This window comes from Muscardinus avellanarius (genome assembly GCF_963383645.1).
Source record: "Muscardinus avellanarius genome assembly, chromosome: 5".
NCBI lineage: Eukaryota > Metazoa > Chordata > Mammalia > Rodentia > Gliridae > Muscardinus > Muscardinus avellanarius.
In genome coordinates, this window is record NC_137790.1 from 6,805,847 (window position 1) to 6,828,074 (window position 22,228).

The following is a 22,228-nucleotide window of genomic DNA, read 5'->3' on the forward strand; positions in this document are numbered from 1 at the left end:
AGCCTTCTCGTCATCTCGGGTACCTGAAAGATGCTTTTATGCGAATATAGTTAATGCAAAGTGGGAACTTTTTTGCCTTTGGTGCACCATGTTCAGCACAACTGGGGAATACAGCATGAGAAAAGATTGTTTATTATTGTTTTGTGCCCCCTTTTTATTTTCTAGCTATCTCGGGGTCTGCACGGCTGGTAAATGAGCTGGCATATTAAAGGACATGATTCAGACTGTCCCAGACCCAGCAGCTCATATCCAGGTAAGCCCGCTCTTGCTGGGAAGTGGGATCTGGCTTTCTTCTCCACTCCCTGTGTATGGATGGCTGCCCACAGGTCAGCTAATTCAGGGGCCAGCTGCCCATGCCCGGGCCAATCCCGCCTACCACCTGCTTTTTATACAACCCAGGCACTAAGGGGATAGTTTGAGTATTTCTCAAAGGCTGAAAAACAGTGAAGAGTGTTTCATGGGACGTGGTAATTGTATGGAATTTCCATCCTGTGGTCCATAAAGACAAGCACTGAGCCACACTTGTTCACTTGCTTGTGATTACATGCTCTTTGACATCTTACTCACCTGTTTCCACACCATCTCCTCAGACTTGAGGGCCATGGCGAAGACCACAGGGCCTGCACGCCAGAAAGATTATCTGAATCTTTACAGAAAGATTTTTCTGAACTCTGAATGAATATATCAAGTAACATCCACGTTCTCCCAACTTCTGTCAATTCGGTCTCCTTTACGCTCGCTGGGGCTCTCCAGGGAGAGAGGTCGGGTCTCCAGTGTAGGGTGTGTTTTCACCTGGCCAGGCTGACACTTGAGCAGCCTAGGGTCACACCTGCCCCTCCCTGCTCCCTCCTCCACTTCCTGGAGGTTTCAGTCATGGCTACACGGAGGACACCATGATGGTTTTAATATAATTGACACAAATAAAGGCTATAGAACAACTGGGACTTGAGCTACGTTATCCAACTGAGCTGTCTGTAGTCACCAGCAATTCACAGCTACAATCTAAAAGACTTGACCATGTAACTTAGAGGAAGGAAGGTTTATTAGCTAAGGGTTTTCCTTGGAGATATTGGGGTTCAGTTCACGTGAGGCTGGGAACCATGGATCTCAAGGCATGGTGGTGGCAGGAGGTAGGAAGAGGGAGAGGACGAGCTGTGCTCCTCACATCATGGAGTCTGGAAACAAGAGAGCGCAAGAGGGGAGGAGGAACCATCTATAACCCCCACGCCACAGCCCTGGGGACCCACTTCTCCAGCCACACTCTCCAGCCTCGGCTACCACCCAGACAAATCCAGTGCAACGGGGAGTCCAACCTTCTGGACTCAGTTACATCAACTCCAAACGCCAATTTATGAGCTCTTCAAGAGCCATTCTATATCAAATGCTAACATCCCACCCCTGGCCCCTGAAGCGCTCATGACCAGCTCAGAATGCAGAATGCATTTAGTCCACTCCAAGAGTTCCCACAGCCTTACCATCTTCGGCATCCTGGAAAAGTCCCAAAGTTTAAAGTCTCCTCTGAGACTCAAGGTGAACTCGGGTGAGCTCCTGTAAAAGACAATGAAGATCAAAACGAGAAGCAGGTTACGTGCATCCAGTATACAAGGGCAAGGTGCAAGCATTTGGATTCCCAAAGGGAGGAACAGGGCAGTGTAAAGAAGGGATGGGGCCCAAACAGTAAGGAAATTGGCGGGACAAGTATGTAATCCTGTGGCTCCGTTTCTGGCTTGGGGCACATGGTGGTGAGCTGTGCTCTCCAAAGGCCTTAGCAACTCTGACGCTGTGGCCTGGTTGACTGCAGGGGCCTGAGCTCTCTCCTCCAGCCTGGCTCCAGGGCTCACGTCTAGCAGCCTTTCTTTGCGTTCATTCAAGTTTCTGGCATTTCTAAATCTTGGTTATTTTTCCTTGCAACCTTGGCTTCACCCTCGCAGCCTCACCAAGTGCCTCATTTGGGCTTGCTTGCAGAAATTCCAACCCTGCCACATATTGCCTGGCTTCCCAGGCTTTCCTTTGAAATTGGGTGTGTGTGGGGGTCTCCATGGTCCCCTTCTTCTAGCAAAGCAAGAGTTATGTGAGCTCTGAGATGGACCGCCAGCAGAAAAGGTAGTGACACCTCTTTAGTCATGGCTGAGGGGCTGGCCTCCATCTTGACTAAGGCAGCCGTCCTCATGACGGCTGGTATTGGGTCGACCTATATCAAGACCACATGGAGGCTGGGAGCAGGAGAGCTAGCCAGGGGTAGCAGGAGGAGCCACAGGACATCCCCAGGGACCCACCTTCCCCAGCTGCACCCCACTGGCCCAGCCGCCGCACAGATACACCGTTAGGATGGATTTGTCCACTGCCGTAATGACTCAGTTACATCAACTCAAACGCCAGTTTATGAGCTCTGCAAGGGGCCATTCTGTATCTAACTACTGCCTATGCCTATACTATCATCATTATTATTATTACTATTACTATTATTATTATTATTGTTATTATTATTATTATTTTGTGATGTTGGGAATGGAACCCAGGGCTTCACGATGCTAATCATTTGTTTCATCAGTGACCTACTCCCCCCCTCCACACACACATGCACGCACACACACACACACACACACACACACACACACACACACACACAGTCCCCTACTGTTCAGTTCAACTCTCCACGCTTGACTATATTCAACTGCTTATATGGCCTGTTCTTCACTTTTATCATACAATTTTTTTTTTCTCAAAGTGTCCTGGTCAGTTTTACTAATCCATATTTTTTGCCTAAAAAAACTATTGGAGCCAGGCATGGTGGCACACGCTTGTATTCCCCGTGCTTGGGAGGTGGAGACAGGAGGATTGTGCAGGTTCGAAGCCAGCCTCGCTGGCTTAAGAGACCCTGTTTCCAAATAACAAATATAAAAATAGGTCTGGGAGCGTAGCCCGGAGGAAGAAGGGTGCCATCCACATTACAACCAAACAACAACAACAACAACAACAACAACAACAACAAACTATTGTAAATAGAAAGAGGCTAATAATTAAAAAATAAATGTATACTCTCAAGGAAACTTGTTTTGCTAAAATATAAGATGTTCTACTAAATGCCTTATATACAGTTATACACACATACATACACACGTGTGCATATATATTTATGTATATATGATATGTAATATATGTTGCATGATTTCAATTCAAGTTCTGTGCTGGAAACGTGACCCGGTGACGTAGATTCGCATGGAGTAGTGGTTGACTCTGGCTGTGAGGTAGACAGGCTTGCAGAAAAGACGTTGGTTTCCTTTATAAACCTATTCTGATTCTACTTATTAGAATTTGAATAATTGTTCCTGGGCTTCTTTTTGTATATAAAATGAGTGTTCTTGACAACAAAATTAGACAACCAAATTTTCTTCTATTGCTTCCATAGAATGCCTGATTTTGGGGAGTATGTTCAGTAAAATTTTCCTGAGGAGCTTTTGTCTCCGGGCTGCGGATTGCAGCTTTTATTTCTCGGGAGCAGGTCACACGTGGCCCGGGGTGGTTCCACGTGGTGTGCTCACGTGAATAGTGGGAGAATCAACCTGTACTGCTCTGAGGGTCGTTCCTCCTCTGTAAGGGACCTGAGCTCACCAGGAAGGGGCAGAGCTCTGCAGGTGTGAGCAGGGCCCGAGCCTGACACCTGGTGCGTCCTGCACATTGTGGCCGCAGGCTGTCCTGGCGGAAAGCAACCTGCTTTGCCTTTCAAGGAAATTCTTTAGCCGGGCGTGGTGGCGCACACTGGTAATCCCAGCATTCAGGAGGCTGAGACAGGAGGATCCTGGTTCAAAGACAGCCTCCGCTACTTAGTGAGGCCCTTTGCAACTTAGTGAGACCCTGTTTCAAAATAAAGAATAAAAGATAGGGCTGGGGGTGTAGCTTGAGGTAAAACGCCCCTGGGCTCCATCCCTAGACCTGAAAGAACATTTCTTTATGTGTAAATTAGGATGGTTCTTTTGTGTCAGAACAAGTGGCTTTTATACTTTTACATGTTCAAAGAGCTGAAAATAATGAAAAGGTGGGTAATAATTGCAGAATATAAAATGTTCCTGATTTAAATAGTGCAACAATTGTGTCAATTCATTTAAATACAGAAAGAGCAGAAGGTTCTGTTTATTTTGGCTTCATCTCTGTTTGTGGGTGGCACAGCAGGTACTCCTTGCTGGTAGGGGCACCTGTTAGCATTTTGGTATCAATTTGTATTGCTTTAAGGCTGAAGATGTGTCTACACGTACCCCACCCCGGGTATATGCCCAGTGTGTGCAACACCAGGGGATGTGTATAAGCCCCAAGTAGAAACAGCCCACATGCCCATCAACAGGAGAGTGGATAGACACATTGATCGAGTCCTCCAAAGGAATACTACACAGCAGATAAAATAAACGAGTATCTTTCTGTATCCATGCACCGATGTGGATAACTAACAAATGTTCAGTGGAAAAAAGTCAAAAGGAAAACATATATAACATGAATTCATGTATAAAGAAACACTTTAAAAGTTCAAAGCCCACATCATTTAGAGAAGCATACACTTGTGGTGCAGAGGAACATGAGCACAATAAATATGTGATTCCAGATAAGAATGATCTTGTGGGGAGGGAGGGAAGAGCTTGCAGAGGGCGCGCCGGGGCCTCTGGGGTCCTGGTGTGGTCGCCGTGGGCTGGCGTGTGCATGAGGGGTGTTGGTTTGGGGTTTTTTTGGTCTCAGTCCATATGCTTACTGCTTTAGTTTAAAATGACTGACCACACAACTTAGAGGAAGGAAAATTTATTTGTTCAGTTTGTTGGAAATTCTGGGTCCAATTCATGTACACGCGGCTGGGTCTCTGGGGCTCAAGGATGGCGGCTGGAAGTGGAGGGGGGAGGGAGCAAGGCTCTGCTCGGAAGTCACGGAGGCTGGAATCCAGAGAGCCAGAAAGGAAGGGGATTCAAAGACAGCAGCACCGTCCCTCCGGCCACGCCCCAGGGCCCAGCTTCTCCAGCCACACCCGCTGCCTAGGTCAGCACCCAGCAGGTCCATCACAGTGGGTCTGTCTGCTGGAGATCGCAACCTCAGTGGCTCAGCTCCGTCAACTCCGAGCACCAGGTTTCAGGGTACAATCTCTAATTAAAACATCTTTGAGCTGCACGAACAGATCACACATGCTATATTTGTACGTGTGCTATTTAAAACGAACAGCTCCAAAGAGTGAGGGAAGAGAAAGGAAAGCTGAAGTCACGCCTGCGAAGAAGGAGCTTCCTAATCGTAAGCCACGTTGCACTGCAGCAAATCGTCAGCACGCGCCGTCAGTGGATCCGAGGCTGGGCTAGCTGCGAGGGGAGGTGGGCGCCAGCTCTGCTCAAGTTACCTGAGCGCAGACTGCCACGGGAGGCCGAGTCTCCGCCAGAGCTGACCGGGATGCTCTCCGGGCTGCTCACCTCAGCTTGTGAGCCCTTCCCCACACTCAGTATCCCGAGGAATGCTGGGAGCCCGTTTCTGACTCTGGCTCCTTCATTTATTCAACAGATGTTTATCAGAGCCTTCCATGTACCCACGGCACGGCGGGAAGGAGGGAGAAGGGACAGAAAGACATAGCATGTGCCACCCACGGCGTAGATGGCTGTTCCTCAGTGCCACACTGCCACCTGTGAGGCGGGGGCTGCTCCTAGGGTGCTGGCAGAGTCTCGGCATTGTCTTGAGTCTGCACCTTGACCTGCTGTCCAGAGTCTCCTAGCACCGTCCAGTGCAGGTGAAGACACCCAGCAGGGTCCTCCTGGATCACACCTTGCTGCTTATAGTCCCCTGGCCGTAAGTGGTGCCGCGTGACGCCCCACGGGCCCCGCTCCCTCCTCCGGTCCAGGGAGGATCAGGCGCAAATGGTGGCCAAGGACGAACCAGGTCTCTCCTCAGGTTTCTAGTTGCTTATCCTGTCTGGAGAAATTAGTTTCTCTGCAATTACTATTTTCCTTTCTCCACTTCCTCCTCTTCAGTGTTGACATTATCTTTATTTTTTGCCCATTTTTATAAGCATGGTGGACCCACACGGTCTAGGTTTGAACCATGGCGCCAGCTCTTCTCCTCTGCCCCTGTTTCTTTAGCTGTAAAGGGATAAGAGTGTACCTGCCTCACAGAGTCATGAGGGTTAGTGAATGCATTTGAATCCTTCAGAGAAGCACCTGGCACGGTTAACACTTACTATGATCATAGGACATTATCATTAATATGTCGCTAATATCACATTATATACAATATTATTATTATTATTATTATTATTATTATTATTATTATTATTATTATTATTTGTGGTCCTGAGGATGGAACCCAGGGGCTTTTCTACCTCCAGGCTATATTTTCTATTTTATTTGGAAACAGGGTCTCACTAAGTTGCTGAGGCTGGCTTCGAACCTGTGCGATCCTCCTGTCTCGGCCTCCCAAGAGCAGGGATTACAAGCGTGCGCCACCGCGCCCAGCTCATATACAGTATTATTAATATTCTGTCATTGGAAACATGGTTACATCACCAGTGATAATACTATGCCATAGTGATCAATTATTAACATTTGATGTTATATATTAGCATATTCTTACACTATCACAATAAAATAAGAGGAGGAAGAAGAAGAGCATCCTGGAAGCATTGAATGGTGGTGGAGTTGGTAGTGAGCAGGGGACCTGCTTTATCCGTCTTACTTCCATGGCTGCTGCTGGGAAGTCACGCTAAATATTTCTGACTTTAAAAGATGCTGAACTGAAACTCGGCGCGTGTTTTATTGAAGGGAGGGTCTGAAGCGGCCTTAGGAACAGGAGCATCACGTGCGGGGTCACCGGGAAGCCCAACCCTAGCAGACGCACGGGACTCTGCTCATAACGGGGAGCAGATGCAGAAAGCACGGGGCCCGCATCACGAGGAAGGGATTAGGGGTCCTCTCTGGGCTGGTGGGGATTTATCCCCCCGCTGAGCGAGGGGAGAGTCTGCTGGCCGCTCCCTCCTGGCCCACAAATGGCAACGGAGCTGTAAGCATCTTGCATGCGTTTGCAGATCTGATTTATAGCCACTCTGCTTCACAGGAAGGTGGAAAGTTTATCCTTTGGGGGATATATTCAGAGGGGACAGCTTTTCCCCCAAAGCCTGCGTCTGCTGTAGATGATGTAAGCCTTTGATACGCTACCTCTCTTTTCTCAATAAATCAGTTTTGGGCTATTTCCAGATGGCTTAGCACAGCCTGGGAGCAAGCCTGGGCTTTGCAGCCGGAGAGCTGCCGTTTCTTTTTTATTTTATTTTATTTTATTTTATTTTATTTTATTTTATTTTATTTTATTTGGGTCTGAGGATGGAACCCAAGGGCACTCAACCTCTGATCTATGCCCTCGGCCCTTTTTAAAATATATTTTTTATTTAAAAAATTTTTTTATTGGTGCATTGTATTTATACATCATAATGGGGTAAAAACCTTATTTAGACATAAATGCACACATCACCCAGCCAGCCCCCACCCAATCCCCACCCCACTCCTTCCCATCCCTCCTTCCCATGCTTGGCTTAGTGGTTGACTACGACATGAATAAGTACATCGTGCGCTATAGAGAGTCCCCCCACCCTCACATCCCCACAGTTAGGTTGCCTTATCTGCTTTTCTATAGAATCTCCTTTTTAACCTGGAGTTCCTCCTATGGCCCATTTCTCCTTAGTTTTCACATATTAGGGACAGCATCTAAATTCTAACTTTTTGAGACTGACTAAGCTCACTTAGCGTAATGTCCTCCAGTTCCATCCATTTCCCTGAAAATGATGTGATTGAGTTTTTTTTGATGGCTGAGTAAAATTCCATTGTGTACATATCCCACAGTTTTGTAATCCATTCATCTGTTGATGGACATCTTGGCTGGTTCCACAGTTTGGCTATGGTGAATTGTGCAGCTATGAACATAGATACACATGCATTAGTTTGGTAGTTTGGTTTCTTTTCTTTTGGGTAGATACCCAACAGTGGTATTGCTGGATCAAATGGTAGATTTGTTCCCATTCTTCTGAGGATTCTCCATACTGTTTTCCAAAGTGGTTGCACTAATTTGCAATCCCGCCAACAATGTCTTAGAGTTCCCACTTCTCCACATCCTCGCCAGCATCTGTTGTTGTTTGTGTTTTGAATGATGGCCATTCTAGTTGGAGTTAGGTGAAATCTCAGGGTAGTTTTGATTTGCATCTCTCTGACTGCCAGTCATGAACATTTTTTCATGCACTTATTGGCCATTTGAATTTCTTCTTCTGTGAAGTGTCTCTTTAGTTCGCTTGCACATTTTTTGATTGGATGATTTCATGTTTGTTTGTTTGTGGTATTGGGGATTGAGCTCATGGGCATTCTACCTCTGAGCTCCACTCCCTTTTATTTTTTATTTAGAAGCAGGGTCTCACTGGGTTACTGAGAGTCCCTGTAAGTTGCTGAGATTGGCCTTGAACCTGCGACTCTCCTGTCTCTGCCTCCCTAGTCCTGGGTTTCACTATGCGCCACACGCCCAGCTGAGCTTCACTTCCATCTTTGTACTTTACATTTCCTGCAGGAAGGTGGAACTCAATTAAAAACGGAAGAGCAAATTGGTTGTGTTTCTGCAAGGAGTGTACATTGCATTCACAACCAGAAAAGTAGAATTGCTTAAAAATAGCACAGTATTTGATATGGCCCTCTAAAGGAGACTTCCACCGTCAGAGGGCTGGTTTTAGGGAGGGCGCTCGGGCAGGGCAGGACCTTCTGTCTCTTCCCACAGGCTCTGCTGGTCTGGGAGTCCCCTTGCAGACAAGTCCTTGGGCCGAGCTCGGGCCTGCTGTGTTTGGGGTTGTGCTTAGGGGAGGAGGCGGGTTAAAGGAGCAGTTGGAAAATTCACTAAAGCTGACACAGCCAGAGAGCGCCAGCCTAGCCAGGAGGTGCAGGGAGGGTTGGAGCGGTCACATGGCTTCCTAAGGGAAAGGCTGGCGCCCTGCACTGGCCTGGGCACCCTGGGCAGTGTTCCTCCAGAGGAGCTTGTTAAAATGCAGGTTCCTAGCCTGGCTTGGTGGCTGATTCCTGAGCTAAGGTAGGAGGATTTTAGGTTGAAAGCCAGCCTCAGCAATTTATCAAGGCTCTCAGCAACTTAGTGAGATCCTGTTTCCAAATAAATAATAACATAGAGCTGGAGGTATAGATCAGAGATAGAATGCCCCTGGGTTCAATCCCGAGCAACACACCAACACCCCCCCCCCCACACACACACACGCCAGGGCTCTGACCCAAAGCTTCTTCTCAGGTAAGCTTGGGGTGGGCCCAAGGAGCTGCATTTTAATAATCACCAAAGTGTGTTTCTGTGAACTTGACTTAGATAATTAATAATTATCAATAATTAACCTACCCTTAGGCGATCAGTTGAGCAATATGTATGAAAGGTACCACATTGTTTTCTGTCTAATTTTCTGCAAGGTCACCCTGTGTCTCTTACTCATACATCCAAAGGTTTAAAAATCATTTGAACTAGGTGTGGTGGCACAAGCCCGTAATTCTAGTATTTGAGAGACTGAGACAGGACGATCACAGGTTCAAGGCCAGCCTCAGCAACTTAGCTAGACTCTCAGCAACTTAGTGAGAACCTTTTTCCAAATTAAAAATAAATAAATAAATAAGAAGGGTTGGGGTATAGTTCAGTAGTAGAGTACCCTTGGGTGAAATCCCTAGTACTACATAAAGAAAGAGAGAGAGAGAGAGAGAGAGAGAGAGAGAGAGAGAGAGAGAGAGAGAGGAAGAGAGAGACATTGATAAACACCATGGACACAGTACTAAGAATGGACCAAACCAATCAGAAGTCAGAGCAGGCGTCCCCATCCACCTGGGCACAGACCAATCAGAAGCCAGAGCAGGCATCCCCGTCCACCTGGGCACCAGGCTTCCTTCGAGTACTGAACGGGCTCCCTGCCCGTCCTGTCTGGCTCTCTTGCCTGGCCTGTGTGTCCAGGGAACCTTGCCATATTCTCCTTCCTGGCTAGGGAAGGAGACGGGGCACTGAGTGTACAGTGATGAGCAGGGTGCTTGCTTTATCTGCGTGATAGATTAGAGATAACTCAAAGTGACATTATAGACACGTTGGGTCTCTCCTTGCGCCGTGCACACTCTAGAGACCCAGCACACACATGTCGATTGAATTAACTACGCAGTGGTCACAAAGAAGAAGCAGTGCCCCCGGGACTTTGCTGTATTCTGGGACAGAATTCAGTATTTCAGTATTCACCTCCTCTGGTTTCTCTCCTCCTCTCTAAGTATGATTGCAGTCACATAGAGTGTCTAGCAGAGAGAACATGTTCTCACGGGCCATATGTCTCAGCTTTCATATATATTCATAAAAATACTTTAGAGTGGTTTTAGGTTCACAGCAAAGCTGAGCAGAGAATACAACATTCCCACATACCCCACCCCACACTCGCACAGCCTCCTCTGTCTGTCAGTAGCATGCACCGGAGTGGTCCAGTTGTTATGAGTTTTGAACACACATGGGCATACCATTATCATTCAAAGTCCATAGTTCTCATGGGAGTTCACACCCGGTGTGGTACACCCTCAGAGTTTGGACACATGTGTAATAACACCCACCCACTATTAGAGCGTCGCACAGCACCTTTCCTGCTGTGCAGACCCCACGTGCTCTGCCTATTGGTCCATCTCTTCCATCCGACCCTGGCGACCTCTCAGCTCCGCCTTCTCCACAGCGTCTCCTTGTCCAGAATGTTACGCAGAGCCAGGCCCTAGTTAACGAGGCAGATATTTTCTGAGACTTGCGTTACGGGGTGGTTTCTTTCCTGTGTGAACATCAGAGAGCGTCCTGAGTAGATAGTACAGGTTCCTTGCTTGCTGTGACCTCTTGACGGAGCCAAGACATGTGGTCAGTGTGAAAGGTATGCAGCTCCCACCGGGCGTGGTGGCGCACGCTTGTCATCCCCGCGCTTGAGAGGCGGAGACAGGAGGATCGCGCAGGTTCGAAGCCAGCCGTGCGCGCTGGCTTGAGACCCTGTTTCCAAAATAAAATATAAAATAGGTCTGGAAGTGTAGCCCGGAGGTAGAAGGGCTTCCAGGAACCCCAGTACCACCAAAAAAAATAAAAGTATGCAGCTCCTTTTGGTGTCCCATGGGAGACTATTTGACAGCAAGTTTTCTTTTTTTTTTTTTAATAAGAAGTACCCTTGTAAAATAACGATACAAGCTGAGCCAGCAACAGTGGTTTATAATCACTCTCAAGCCCTGTGTGTAACGGTATGTGCTACGCTTCATACAACTCTTAGTTGGTAGGCTTGTTTACACCAGCGTCACCACAGACACAGGAGTGACGTGTCGTGCTCCGATGGCACCAGGCCTAGGAGTTTTCAGCTCCGTTATAATCTTACGGGAGCACTGTTGTATCTGTGGTCCACCGTTGCTCCACGCGTCGTTAGCATGGTGCCTGACTGTAGATGGAGTCCTGCAGCTGAGCCTTCGATGGTTGCTTGTTTCATTGAGTAATTTGCATTTATGTCTCCTCCATGGCTTTTCCTAGCCTGAGAGCTCCTCTTAATTCTTTGCATCCTGGTACTCTTTAAAATCTTGGTGAAGGCCGGGCGTGGCGGCGCACGCTTGTCATCCCAGCATTCGGGAGGCTGAGACCGGAGGGTCGCGGTTCCTGGACAGCCTCAGCTACTTAGCGAGGCCCTCTGCAACTCAGTGAGACCCGGTTTCAAAATAAAGAATAAAAAATAGGGCAGGGGGTGTAGCTCGGTGGTCAAAAGCCCCTGGGTTCCATCCCCAGACCCGCAAAAAAATAAAATAAATAAAATAAAATCTTGGTGAAGGCTATGTATTTCCTTCCCAGAATAAGCAGAAGAACACGCACTTGAATAAGCTCGCAGGTCTGCTGCAGCCAACTTCGCACCCCCAGCGGCCCGGCCATCCCGGGCTGGGCGTCCCTGCGCCCTGAAGGCAGCCCCACTGGGTGGACTCCGAGACCCCGGGTGTTCATTCCCAATTGAGTATCTTGCCAGAGAATGTACTGCCTCTGGAACACAGTAGAATGATTGAGTTTCTTTGAACAAAAACTATTTAGAGACATGTTCTTTTGATCATACTTCTTGGGTGCAGTGTAATTATACATCACAATGAGATTCAAAGCACACACCTGCACACAGCGCTCGGTGTGGTGTGCTTCCTTCTGGTGCCTCCCCCTCGTCCTCTCTCTCCCTCACCACACCTGTTGGGAGATTGCTAGTGACGCCTTGCATGGACGGAACATGATCTAACTCTTCCTTCTTCGGTCCTTGCTTTGCCCATCTCAACACCCTCCCCTAACTCCCTTCCTCTATTTCATTATTTTCTCGCCTCACTTACCTGAAGTCCTTTTTGCTCCCCATTTTTGTCCTAATTTCTATGTATGAGAGAAAACACAGGCCCCATATCTTCTGAGACTGGCTGATTTCACTTGGCCTAACATTCCCTAGCTGTTTTCCTGCGAATGACATAAGGCTGTTCTTCTTTATGGCTGAGTAAAATTCCATTGTGTGTACAGATCACATTTTAGTTATCCATTGTCTGTTGATGGACACAAAAATATGGGTCGGTCGCATATTTTGGCTCCTGTGAGTTGTGCTGCTGTCGACGTGGATATGCACGCATGGCTGTATCACTCTGACTCAGCTCTCTGTGGAAGATATTGAAGGCTGGTATGGCTGGCCTCGGTCAGCTCCGTCCCCGTCTTGGTTTAACTCCAGTTCAAGTGATACAGCCTCCATCTCTGGTTTTGGGATTCTGGTGTAAGGCTTCTCAGACCTTGAGAAGGGTGCACGGGCCACCTGGGGACCTTGCTTAAACGCAGAGCCCATCTAGGGGGTGTGGGCTAGGGCTCAGGGGCGGCCGGCCTGAGCCTGCAGCCCACCAAGGCTCAAAGCTCCAGTTCCCAACTACCAGTCAGGACCCAGATGTCTGAGTCAAGGTCAGTATTAACAGAAGGAAACGGAAGAGAACATACCAGAATGGAACCTGTCAGGGGGATTCACGCAGAAAAGCAAGGCATGATTTTAAGGGACCGTTTGATCCTGTGCACGCGTGTACACTGGTCTGTGATATGCATTTTTTTCTTACTCTGGGTACATTTGAAAAACACTCTGAGATTTCTCTGGCATAAGAAACAAGGGTGGAAACTGCACAGGGCTTTTACCCTACAAAATAGTGGGTTTGCAGGCATGAAATTGCACATATGTCTCTGTGGATTTTGCTGCTTAGATTCTGGTATCCAGATGTTGAGATTTATCCTAAAGCGGGAACTGTAAATAGCAGAGAAAGTTTCTTTCTTTCTTTTTCGTTTTGGTTATAAAGATCAAATTCCAAGGCTAAATGAAAATTCGAGTCGTGTTTTGCTTAAGAGAGAGTACATGTTATTTCTGAGACTGTACTTTGAAAAGTAAACCAATTTAAGTGAAGCATGGCTATTAATTTTTTAATGATTGTTTGTGGATTTTCTGGAAAGCACTGCTTATTTGCTTTAAGCTTTAACTCTAATACACACTGCTGTTATCCGTATCTAAAAATTAAACAACAAAACCAACTTATATGGACCTTCAAATTAACCTCATAAAATTTTATGATAACGATATTATTGAGCTGATTCTTGAGACCGACAAAATATGTAATTTTAACCATGTGATTGCTACATGTTTTGCTTTAAAACCCCAAGTTTAAAATATTTTTATATTTTGTCGCTAATCAAAAGTGTATGCCTAAAAGAGCAGCCAAAAACATGTCAAAGTTTTCATGACTCGTATTGTTTGAAAAATCACCCAGTTCAAATACTTAATTTTCAGTATTGTGCAGAAGAGAAGGATGATGTGAAAGGTACGTATTCATTACGCAGTACAAAACTGTTGTAGAGTCTGCAGCTGAGACAGTGGGTGATGGATCGGCTTCCCACCGCCCCACAGGGCCATCGGAGAAGGCCAGCCTGGACGAACTACATGTAAACAGACACCTTCAGGTTGACAATCCCTTCTCCAGAATGCTTGGGACCAGAAGTGTTTCAGATTTTAGATCTTTGTTGGATTTGGGAATATTTGCATGTATCAAATGTGTCCTCTTGGGGCTAGGACCCAAGTCCAAATACAGACTTTATTTTTATTTCCTCTGCGCCTCATGCACGTAGCCAGGAGGCAATTTCATGCCGCGTTTTCAGTGCACCTGTGACCCTTCCCGTGAGGGCAGGTGAGGAATTTCCCACTTGTGGCAAGATGTCTGCACTCTAAAAGTTCCTGAGCTCAGGTCTAATGTTTTCCGAATAGGGATAATCAGCCTATATTAGCAGTGCGCGAAGAAAACAGATCCAAAGACAGAAGATATTTTTAATCTCTAGTAATGTGACCAGTATGCTGTTCTTGCTCCTCAGCCTCCCGTGGGAATGGGAGGCCCACATGTGACTGACAGTGAGACTCGCTGTCTCAAAACTGAAACCTTTAAAAGCCCAGAAGCCCTTATGCTACGTCGGCATTCCTTTGGGTGGAGCGTGGCTTTGAATATGAAAAAACAATGACATGGGTTTTCCTTGATGACGATGCTGATGACGATGATGGGGATTTGTGGTGCAGGGAATTGAACGCACGAGTGTTTGGCCACTGAGCTACATACCCAACTTACTTTCTTTCTTTCTTTCTTTCTTTCTTTCTTTCTTTCTTTCTTTCTTATTTATTTATTTACTGACTTTGAGTTTTGGAACAGGGGCTCATTAAGTTACTGTAATCTGGTCTTTACCCTGTGATCCTTCTGACTCACTCTGCAGAGGACACCAGGCATGCTAGCTGAGGGGATTACCACCTTGCCTAGCTGGTGTTTGACAGTGTTCAAAGTATAAGCCTTAGGAAACCTTTTTATTTATATGGATGCAGAATGTAGATCAATTGAAGGAATTAAATATTCATGATTATTTTGAGACAGCTCAACATACAGAGATTTCCCTGAACCAGCGAAAAGCAGCATGTTACCTACAACCCTAATTATTCTGTGTCATGGCGACGTATATGTAACCTACTCCGTGGTCAGTTCACTTGTTGAGGGTTGAACTCCAGCATGCCTGCTCACTGCTCTGAAATGGCCAAATCACATCCTGCATAAATGGAACGATATAAAACTTTATTTTCCAGAAAGTCGATCTTTCAAAGGGAGTGTCGAAAGTCCCCCCCCCCCCTTTTTTAACTAATATTGGTGTCAGGAGCATTGGGCTGTTTGTGCTCCTGGGAAGCAGATCTTGAGACAGATGGAGTAAGCAAGAGCCTCACTGGAGGAGGAGAGGGACATCCCTGAGGGTGGAAGAAGGGTGCAGCAAGACCAGGCAGGAGGCGTGTCCTCAGACCCACACAGACTCGACAGCCTGACCAAGGGAACAGGCGGCTCGGGGGCAGAGCCGGCCTTGAGCGGGCCCAGCGCTGGGCAGAACTGACCTCAGGGCCCTGTTCTGCCCACTTGTTGGCTCGCTGCTGTCTGGGATGGCGCAGGGCACAGCTGGAGGCCTTTCTCCGTACGGAGAGCTCCACTCCTGCTTGACAAGTGACCTCCTCTCCCTCCTCCTCCTTCCCTTACTTTTTCTGCTAGTTAACTTTTTGCAGGATGACCTTATCCTCAGAAACCGACGCCATTTGTTTGTGGAATCGATGTGGTTTTCACAACATGAAAGAACTCTGTTCTCAGTACTTCCCCTGGGTCCCTCACTGTTGACCAGTTACACCATTCAGTGCCACCGTGATTGAAAATCGGAATGGTCAAAAACTAGATGATTATTTTAAAACTGTCATTTTAGACTAATTCTGTCATTTGGCTGTGTCTTGCATTTAGACCCCGGGACCAGCACTGTTGGACTCAGTATTATCAGGCACTACGTTACTCAAGGTGGACGTTAGTTCAGTTCCTCTTGATGACTTTCCTTCAGGCTGTCATTGGTTGGTTGGGGTTCAAGTCTGAGATCTAAGTCACGGCGATCGTTCCATCAAGCTTCACCTCCAAAGCTTTGACCAATAGTCTGTCGTCCCTGTGATGTTGCCTGGGCCTGTGCTATGATATTTAGGGCTCGGAAGGAAGTGGGGGCTGAGGGAGGTTCTACTTCAGATCATGCACAGCGCTGTGAAGTAGAAGGGCCCATCCATCTGCTCTGGGTCTCCAGGAGACAGCTCCACTCATGCCGCGCCGGCCTCCTGCTTCTCCCATATTTTGGATCTAGTAACGAGGAGAGTACACATGGGGCTTCCTCGCTTGGCTCTTTCTAGGCTTCAAGGAGCAGGGTCTGTGACTTCATTGCTGGGTTTTCCCTCCTCTGTAGGAAACTCACAGACATCTTCCGTGTGATGAAACTTGTTCTGTTTTGTGGAGCCAAAGATTGAATTCCCACCTGGCAAAGACGCGCGGAAACAGGAGCCCTTGTACACCGTTGTGGGTTGCAAATTAGCGAGCCACTGTGGAGGCCAGCGTGGACATTCCTCAGAGCTCTAGGGCGGCCACGTGACCACGCCGCGCCTTCCTCAGTGACTTTGCAAGTAGAATCGAGAGTCAGACTTGCATGCCCGTGTTTATAGCAGCACAGTCGCCAGAGGATGGAGCCGGCCCGAGTGTCTGTCAACAGAGGCAAGGATCGCGAATTTTACTCAGCCATAAAGAAGAAAAAAATTATGCCATTTTCAGGGAAATGGATGAAACTAGAGAATATTATGTGAATGAGATCGGCCCATCTCAGAGAGTGAGAGGAAGCATGTTTTATATGTGCAGGGAAGCCCAAGGGACTTCAGGTAAAGGAAGAGACAGGCCAGTGGGATAGTGGGAGGGGGTTAGGGGAGGGAGATGGGAAGGGAAGAATGAGACTCGATGAGGGAAACTGTTCAAATAATGCTCTCTCCACATATGACATTATCAATGCCCACCTTAATAATATGTACGGAGAAGGGGAGGGATGAAGGTGGATCCAGAGGGAAAGCGCCAAGGGCTGTGTGTGCGCCTGTCTCTGTCACTCTGAACCTCATTATGACGTAAGTTACAATGAGCCAATAACAGTCTATTTTGAAAATTTCTTTTGTGTGTGGGGAGGGTATTGGGGATGGAACCCAGAGGAGTCCCTCCTCTGAGGTACACACCCAGCCCTATGTTATTTTATTATTGTGAAGCAGGGTCTCTCACTAAGTTTCCACACACTGACCTCAAATCTGGGATCCTCCCGTCTCAGCCTCCCACGTACTGCGGTTACAGGTGTGCGTACAGCGCCTGACTCCAGTATAATTTTGCTGTTGTGATTAAGCGCTTCCCGCGTGATCCTGCGTCTCCTTCCGTCTTGGTGAGATGAGGGGCAGAGCATACGTGGCGCCTCCCTCTGCGCTGGTGTCTGATCTGCGTGCGTTTTGCCTTTGCGACTTGTATTTCTGCAATTATCTAGAGCCACCTGCTCAACGCTGGTAGACTGCCGTAGTCCTTGAGGCTGCCTGCCAAGCGTCTTAGACGGGGCACACCAGAACCTAGTTTCTCACAGTTCTGAAGCCTGGATTCCAAGGTCAGGGCGGCGGCATGGTTGGTTCTGGTGAGGCACCCCTTCAGGGTGTCAGGTGACCGTCTTCTTGCGTATCTTCATACGGTAGAAGGAGGTTGAGTGAGCTCTCTGGGTGTCTTACAAGGATACTAATCCTACTCATGCGGGCCCCACCCTCCTCAGATGAACCTTCCCAGCCTCACCTCCTCCTGTTACCATCTTGGGGAGGGCGTGTGAGGATTTCAACATGTGAGTTTGGGGGCACACATTGCAGGAGATGTTTAACAAGCCCCGTGTTTAATACATCCCAAAGGCCGCCACTGATCCCCTCCCTGAGGCCCTCAGACCCTGCTCTCCTGAGCTATGGCCTCAGCAGACTAGCTGCTCCTGGTTCTGAGAATGCCCACTGCCCAGGCTGGCCCATCACCTGCTTCAAGACCGTTGACCCTCCTCCCTCTGGCTCCCAAACCAGGCTCCAGGACCCGGAATCACATCAGTATCTTTGTAGTTGGAGGAAGCCCCTGCCACAGGCTATAGAACTTGGCTCTGGGATTGGTCCCGCTGAGTCGGGTGACAGAGCGCAGAAGCGCAGTGACTCTGCTGGTGGCTGATAGGATGCAGGAATAGCCTGAGCATGGAGGTACCTCTCCCCTCGCCCAGGGGATGCTGCGAGACAGGGCTTCCCCACACAACACGCAGAAGGCGCCTGCACAGCCGAGAGGTGGCATCTGCCAGCAGTGGGCTGCCTGCATTTGTGGCTGATCCTTAACGATGCACCGAGGTCCCCTCGCTTCCCTGCCTGGGCCTCCTGCCCGCCCTCTGCCGCGGTGAGCTCCCACCAGACCAACAGCAGCGCCGGACCTGAGCAGTGTACGGTCAAAGGCATGCATTCCTTTTTTCATGGAAAACAAATACATGCGCATAAAGAGGCCTATTTCAAAATTCCCATCTGCCATGACATGCCCTGCCGCACACCGACAGATGGTGGATGGGAAAGATGCAAAGTGGCTGGGCACGGTGGGCATGCTCGTCATCCCAGCACTCGGGAGGCTGAGACAGGAGGACCGCGCTTCACAGCCAGCCTCAGCTGCTACTGAGTGAGGCCTCTGCAACTCAGCGAGACCCTATTTCAAAATAAAGAATAAAAAATAGGGCTGCGGGTGGAGCTCGGAGGTAGAGTAACTCTGAGTTCCATCCCCAGTACCGCAAAATCAAAGAATTCCCAGCAATCTACCCTGCTTGTGTCAGTGTGTGTGTGTGTGTGTGTGTGTGCGCGCGCGTGTGTGTGTGTTACCATCTTAACAGCAAATCACAGAGAAGCATATTAAACTCTAAACCAGGGTAGCCTAACCTCCAGTATTGATTAATAGGCATTTTTTTTTATTGGTACACTGTATTCATACATCATAGTGGGATACATACTTTTGTAGACATACATGCACACTTTGCCCAGTAAGCCCCCACCCAATCCCCACCCCATTCTCACCCTTTCCCTCCCTCCCATGCTTGGCTTAGTGGTTGACATCTAGTATTATGGCAATTTATCCAAAATTAAAAATGATAATCTCACATAACAGTTTCATTTGTCTGATACCAAGCTTTTGATGACTTAAAGATAACATTTCAATATTTCTTTTTGCTTTCTTTCTTACCAGAGAATATTTTTTTCTATTTTTAAGGTGAAACTATCATATATTTATATATTTACTTTTCAGAAAAAAATCTATCCTAATATGGAATATGGACTCTAGATACCCAAAACGATCTTGAAAAAGAACAAAGCTAGAAGATATATATTTTCTGATTTCAAACCATATAAAGCTACAATAATTGAAACAGTGTAGTACTATTCTAAAAGCAGATATATAAACCATTGGAGTTAAATAAAAGCCTAGAGCTAAATTCTTCCCTATATTGTCAAGTTATTTTTGACAAGGTTTCCATGAACATTTGGTGGTGGAAATAATAATCTTTTAACTAAATATTGTTGAAAAATAATAATTACATGGAAAAGAATAAAATTGGACCCTTACCTAATCCCATATACAAATATTAACTCAGAATAGATAAAAGACCTAAATATAAATCTTAAGACTATAAACTTTTAGGAGAAAATCTGGGTCATAAAACCTCACAACCTTGAAATTGGCAGTGATTTCTTGGATATGATTTCAATGACACAGGCAACAGAAGAGTATACAAACTCCCTAAAAAATAAAAAAAATATTGTATATCCAAAGACAATGTAAACAGAGTTAAGTTACTAATAGAATGGGATAAAATATTTCCAAATGCTATATCTGAAGGTATATTAATATTCCAACTAGAAATCCTAAAAATTAACAACAATAAAGGCAAACAATACCCTTTAGAGATAGGTAAAAGACTAACATAAATAATGAATCTCCACAGATAACCAATCTTAGTTGTCTGTTGGATGGAAAATCTTGTTTCTCTAGTTCTGGTGTGTGTTACCTATTTCTTCTTTGTAGTTAATCTCTTTGAGTATTTTCTCTAGTGCTGGTTTTGAAGACATAAATTCCTTCAGTTTCTGTTTGTCATGGAAGCTTCTTATTTCCCCATCTAATTTGATAGAAAGTTTTGCTGGGTAGGAAATTTTTGGCTGGAAGTTGTTTTCTTTCAGAGTTTGGAATATGTTACTCCAAGCCCTTCTGGCTCTCATGACTTGGTTTGGGAAGTCTGGAGTGATTCTAATTGGGTTGCCTCTGAATGTCACTTGGTCCTTTGTTTTTGTGGCCTTTAAGATTCTCTGCTTGGCTTCCACATTGGTCATTTTGACAATTATGTGGTGTGGGGATCCTCTTCTCCGATCCTATCTAAAGGGAGTTCTATAAATTTCCTGGACCTGTGTATCAACCTCTTGCTCTATGTCTGGAAAATTTTCTGCTATTACTTCCTTGAAGAGATTGTTGATCCCTTTGGTTTCACTTTCTTTTCCCTCCTCTATTCCAATTATTCTTAGGTTAGCTCTCTTAAAATGGGCCCATATTTCTTCAATATCAGATTCCTGCTGTCGGATATTTTTTCCTAGATTAGAAACTATGCGTTCATTTTTGGAATGATCATCTTCTAAGAGCGAGATTCTGTTCTCCATGTGGTCTAATCGGTTGTTTGTGCTTTGAATTGAGGCCTTTACTTCATTAATTGCATCCTTTATCTCTTTTTGGCTCTCTCTGAGTTCTTTTCAAAGCACCTCTATTATTTCTACAGTTATTTTCCTGATTTGATCTTCTAGAAATCTCTGATTTTCAGTTTTATCGGGTTCTGATGTTGTGGGGTTGTGGGCATTCATTGCTCCAGTATTATTCCTCTTTCCCATGATTTCGGATGTTTGTGCCTTCTCTGGGTTCTTCCCTTGGGTCACTATGACTTCACTTAAGGTGTTCTGGATCTCAAGTCAGTAGTATCTCGGTCCCCACTACTCCTTTACTGGGTTGTATCACAGAGTCTCTGACCCAGAGAGTCGATAAAGGCTGCTTTAGACTGTGGGGGGTGCCAGGTTGCGCATTCTCCTATGGTGTGATATCTCTGCCACCGCCCCTCCCCCACTGGGTCAAGTACCTGGGAGTACAGTACTAGGATTTCTCCTCTGTGGCCCGCAATTTGACTCACTGTTCTTGAGTACACAGATGTAGCTGTACTGGCCTCGCTGAATTCGCTGCTGCTGCCGCCGTTGGCAATATGGCGCCGCTGCTACGCCCTCGGCTGTGGGGCTGAAGTTTTTCTTCTTGGTTTTGATTTCCACTCTGAATCCCTGCAGCGTGTGCTGAGCTCGGCCACTGGGAGCTTTAGATGCCCTCTGTGCCGAGAAATCCCGCCTGGCTGTTCCGCAGCGGCTCACCTCTGCTTGCTGTAGCCGTCCCGTGCCGCTGGCAGTATAGCGCTGCTGCCGCGTCTGCCGCATCCTTGGGCGTGAGGCCGGTGTTTCTCCTCTGTGGCTCTGTTCTCAGTCCGCTTTCTCTCTGGAGCCTGGTGATTTTTTTGTTTCTCTGGTGATGGTGTTTTCTGGCTATGAAAGGCGCTGATTTTGTGGTAATGGAGATTTGTTGTTAGCGGGGCTCTTAAGCCCCGCTTTTCTCGGTCGCCATCTTCCCGGAAGTTAATAGGCATTTTTTGATGTAGATTTTTGTGAAGAACTCAGCTGGCCGTCTGGAGATGTCCCTACCCAGCTCTAGCAGGTTGTTTTCATGGGCCACATTAGGACAGGATCTGAGTTTGATACTTCTATGTTATTCTAAAGAGCCTTCAGGACAGTGCTTTTAGCACTTAGTGTACAACCCTGCATGCAGGACTCGCCCATGAAACATTCAAAAAATACATCTGTGTCCCGCCCAGGGAATTTGACCAGCCATCTCAGAGTAGCTCTGAGATGCTTCCAGGGGTTTTGAGCCATTGTTCTAAATCATATTTTTCTAAACGCCATTTCCAAGTCATGCTATGCAGAGTTTCTAAAAATTACTGTTTTGTTTCCCTTTAAAAAATATGAAAATGGTCTCTATTTAAGGAAAGCAGACTGTAAGAATCATAGAATGTTTTCCTGCATTAGTTTAAAGAGCATTTATTTTAGGACATAATTCAAAATGTTAAAACATAAGTACTTTATGTGTTGTGTTGCATTTAAAAGCCCAGCTGTGGCGGATTTCTGGGTGGCACACAGTTCAGAGCTAGCTCCTTGGGGCGATAT

General features: G+C 46.8%; 1 protein-coding gene across 4 annotated transcripts in view; it reads left to right on the forward strand.

Annotated features, from left to right (window-relative positions):
* Positions 1-214: 214 nt before the first annotated feature.
* Positions 215-22,228, forward strand: part of ERG (ETS transcription factor ERG) — a gene marked incomplete at both ends in the record, with an annotated part of 188,192 nt that continues 166,178 nt past the window's right edge. For all 4 annotated transcript variants that reach the window (XM_080696121.1, XM_080696122.1, XM_080696123.1 and 1 more), the window contains one exon: positions 215-253. In XM_080696121.1, coding sequence (XP_080552247.1) covers positions 215-253 — 39 coding nt within the window. The remainder of the gene's footprint in view (positions 254-22,228) is intronic.